Source organism: Galeopterus variegatus, unplaced genomic scaffold, assembly GCF_000696425.1.
Source record: "Galeopterus variegatus unplaced genomic scaffold, G_variegatus-3.0.2 Scaffold1074, whole genome shotgun sequence".
NCBI lineage: Eukaryota > Metazoa > Chordata > Mammalia > Dermoptera > Cynocephalidae > Galeopterus > Galeopterus variegatus.
The window spans coordinates 12,943-16,826 of record NW_007727185.1 but is presented as its reverse complement, the minus strand read 5'-3'; the positions used below and the strand labels follow the sequence as shown (position 1 = coordinate 16,826).

The 3,884-nt window shown below is 35.3% G+C and overlaps 1 protein-coding gene across 3 annotated transcripts in view; it reads right to left on the bottom strand.

Annotated features, from left to right (window-relative positions):
• The window catches only part of MED14 (mediator complex subunit 14), a 49,819-nt gene that overhangs the window by 38,302 nt on the left and 7,633 nt on the right, over nt 1–3,884 (bottom strand). For all 3 annotated transcript variants that reach the window (XM_008574607.1, XM_008574608.1, XM_008574609.1), the window contains exon 4: nt 2,775–2,934. In XM_008574607.1, the coding sequence (XP_008572829.1) occupies nt 2,775–2,934 (160 nt within the window). The remainder of the gene's footprint in view (nt 1–2,774; nt 2,935–3,884) is intronic.

Below are 3,884 nucleotides of genomic sequence, written 5' to 3'. Positions count from 1 at the left end.
AAAAAAAAAAAAAAAAAAAAAAAAAAAAAAAAAAAAAAAATATGGTAACTGTGAGGATAACAACATCAACAACAGTTAACACTGATATAGAGCTTACCGCGTGCCAAGTACTAAGTGTCATAAGTATTGTACAGATGTTAATACATTTAATCCTAATAACCTTGTGAAGTAGGTATTATTATCTTTATTTTTCTAATGAGGAAACTGAGGCACAAAAAAGTGACTACTTGCCAAAGGTCACAAAGCTAAGAAGTTACAGACTCATGGTGTGATCCCAGAAGTTTGGCTCCAAAGACTTTGCTCTTACCTACTGTAACAGCTTACTATTTTTGAGGTCCAGCTAAAGTTTAAGAAAAGCCCCCTAAATATTTTTAGTGACAGAAATAAATGGCATCAGAAAAGGCTCCTGACTAACACAATGACTAACACACACTCTTCCCTATCTCTCTTCCCCCTTTCTCCCCCTACTCCCCACACACACTATTCAGGATAGCATCACACTGATGATACACCTCAGGAAATGGAAAAATTAAAAGTAAAATGGACACTTCATCAAAGAACATATATGAATGGCAAGTAAGCCATGAAAAGTTGCTCAACATGATCAGCCATTAAGGCAGTGTAAATTAACACTATGATAAGATACCACTGCAAAGCTATCAGAATGACTAAAATTTAAAAAAAAAAAATCACAATACCAATTGCTGCCAAGAATAAGGAACAACTAAAATTCTCATACATTGTTGGTGGGAATGCAAAATTGTATGGCTACTTTGGAAAACAGTTTGGCAGTTTCTTATAAAGTTAAGCACACACTTACCATATGACCAAACGATCCTACTCTTAGTTACTTATCCAAAAGAAATGAAAACATATGCTCACATAAAAACTTAATATGCAAATGTTTATAGCAGCTTTAGGCAGAACTGCCCCAAACTGGAAATAACCCAGATGTCCTTCAATGGGTGACTGATGAAACAAACTGGTACGTCCATACCATAGAATAGTACTCCATAATAAAAGGAAAGAACTATTATACACACAACATGGATGAGTGTCAAAGGCATTATGCTGAGTGAAAGAAGCTAGCCTGAAAAGGCAAAACCACAGAGACAGAAAACAGGTCAGTGGTTACTAGTTGGGGGGAAGGGCTGATTATAAAGGTGCAGCAAGATGGAATTTTGGGGCGTGATGGATCTGTTCTGTGTCCTGATTTAGATGGAGGTTACACAACTGTATGCATTTATCAAAATTCATACACTAGGGCCGGCCCGGTGGCGCACTGGAGAGTGCGCCTGGGAGCGCGGCGGCGCTCCCGCCGAGGGTTCGGATCCCATGTGGAGACCAGTTCCCGCTCACTGGCTGAGCGCAGTGCGGGCGCAACACCGAGGGTTGCGATCCCGTTACCGGTCAGTAAAAAACACAAAAAGGAAAAAAAAAAATTCATACACTAAAAAGTCTGAATTTTTACTGCATGTAAATTATATGTCAATAAAGCCAACCAAAGAAAAAGTAAAATGGCAGCAAGACAATTAAAGGGAGATAAACTGTAGCAAGCTTTTCCTCTGTTCTTCTAAATGTCCACAGTAGTTCTTTCCACTTCTACGAATGTATCGTCCCTAAGTGATAAATCTGGAGGATGGAGAGTAACCTGCATTCAGTTTTGGTCTAAATCATGTGAAACAAACTATTGCTTTATAATAAATCACTGGTCATTGATACTATAGCCTGGCTATTTGATGATGCTAAATAAGATCAGAAAAGAATAAATTATAACCATTCTTATTTTATTTTGTATGTGGCTGAACATGAGTTCTGCATCTGTTCACAGGTTTGGTTATTATGCATGTATTCTGCACTATCATTTCACATGTAGATCAGGCAGCTCACTGAGAACTGAAACGATAGCCCTTTGTTGTGTACAAAATCTAGTTCCACATAGCTGGTGTTTTGAAATTCAGAAAAAAGTGAAACCCACATCAATGACAGACTCATTAGCCTACCTAACGAGTTAACCCTAACAAGATATGTCAGTCCACATAGGGTAACTTTTCAAGATAATATCTTTAAGAAGAACAGCTTGAAACCTTAAAAATTCACTCCCCATACCTTCAACCAACAATCTTGAATGAAATTTTTCAAACATTTTATTTTCTTAGCCAAAGTATCTACTTGGTGTATACAGAAATTCCCACAAGCTACAAAATATATTTAGGATGAGTTCATATTTCAAATTCTTGCAAATTTTAACCAATTCAAAGACGTCAAAGAAACTAACTGGAAAACACCTAGAAAGAGTTAAAAAGGAATAAGAAAGGCTCTTACTATGCACTGAAAGGTACAGGCAATCAATAAATGGAATATGTCTTCTATCAATTAAGAATGAAAAAAATACAGCTAGTTCAGTTAGCGCATATTTAAAAGGCTGGATTATGCAAGTTAATATTCAATTGAAACCAAACAAGTTTATCTGACACCAAGACATCTCCAAATCTTCATAGCAATTGCTCTCAAATTTCTTCTTCTTACAGAGATGCCTCATTCCAATCAGACTAGGCCTCACTATAAGAGAGATCCTAGGGTGAGGGATGAGAACATACCTTGTATTCTCCAACCAAGACATAATTTTCTTCTCTCCCCCATCCCTATCACTGAGTTAAGAATCACTATATGAAAGTAAAATATTCAATAAAATTCATTTGCATATTAAATTAAACAATAAATCATTCAATCACTGATATCAATCACCACAAATTACCCCTTTGCATACTTACAATGTAGTATTGTGGAAGGCGGGTAAGTTTAATAAATAGCTTATTTTTAGAAAGGTTTCCAATCGGATGAGTTGAATAATTGGAAAGCTGCAATGTGTCACTGCTTATTGTAGGCAGATGTTTTATAGACTGTTTGCAACGCTGTTGTCCAAGCCAAAACCTTAATTTAAAAGAGATAATCCACATCATAAAATCATACTTTTTGATTAACTGTGTGCTATTGATTTATAAAGAGATTGAAGACCACTAAAAAACCAGTTAAGTCAAATATAACTGAACTGATAAAAGGACAAATGACCACAACGACGAATCACTTCTCCACAGTTTTTATATTAGACTGTTAGTTCTAGTTTTAAAAGTTTAACCTGCAATGTGAATGATTTTGACTGACTATAAGGTAGAATTAACTATAAAGCCAAGACACTATATTAGTTTATTACAGGGAATGACAGATTTCCTGTGGTTTAAAGACAGCACAAATAAATCTCAACGCCCTTTATAAAATGCCTAAAGTGTTCAGAAAACAAAATGAAACAACAAATAATAAGTACCTCATTTTTCTGGTATTACTGGAGATATACAGACCTAGATTTTTATTTATTTTTTATTGAAACATATTGATCAAACATATTTGTGGGTACAGAGTTGAATATCAATACGTGTATGCAATGTGTGATGATCAAATCAGAGTAATTAGTTTAAAAACTTAAATCATTTCTTTGTGATGAGGACATTCAATCTCCTCTCTTCTAGCCATTTGATAACATGCAGTAAATTGTTAATTATAGACGGTTAGCTCGACCATACATCAGTATAAATTTTTCCTATCTAGTTTTGTGTCCATTAACCTCTCACTATCCCCCCTCCCTTCTCCCCTTCCCCACCTCTAGTAACCACAATTCTGCTCTCTCCTTCTGAAAGTTGAACTTACTATTATTATTCGTTTTTCTTTCTGTCTTTTTAGCTCTCACCTGTGAGTGAGAACACGTGCTATTTCTCTTTCTGCAACTGGTCTATTTCTTTTTTTTTTTAATGTTTTTTTTTTTCCTTTAAATTTTTATTTTGTCAATATACAATGTGGTTGATTATTATGGCCCATCACCGATACCT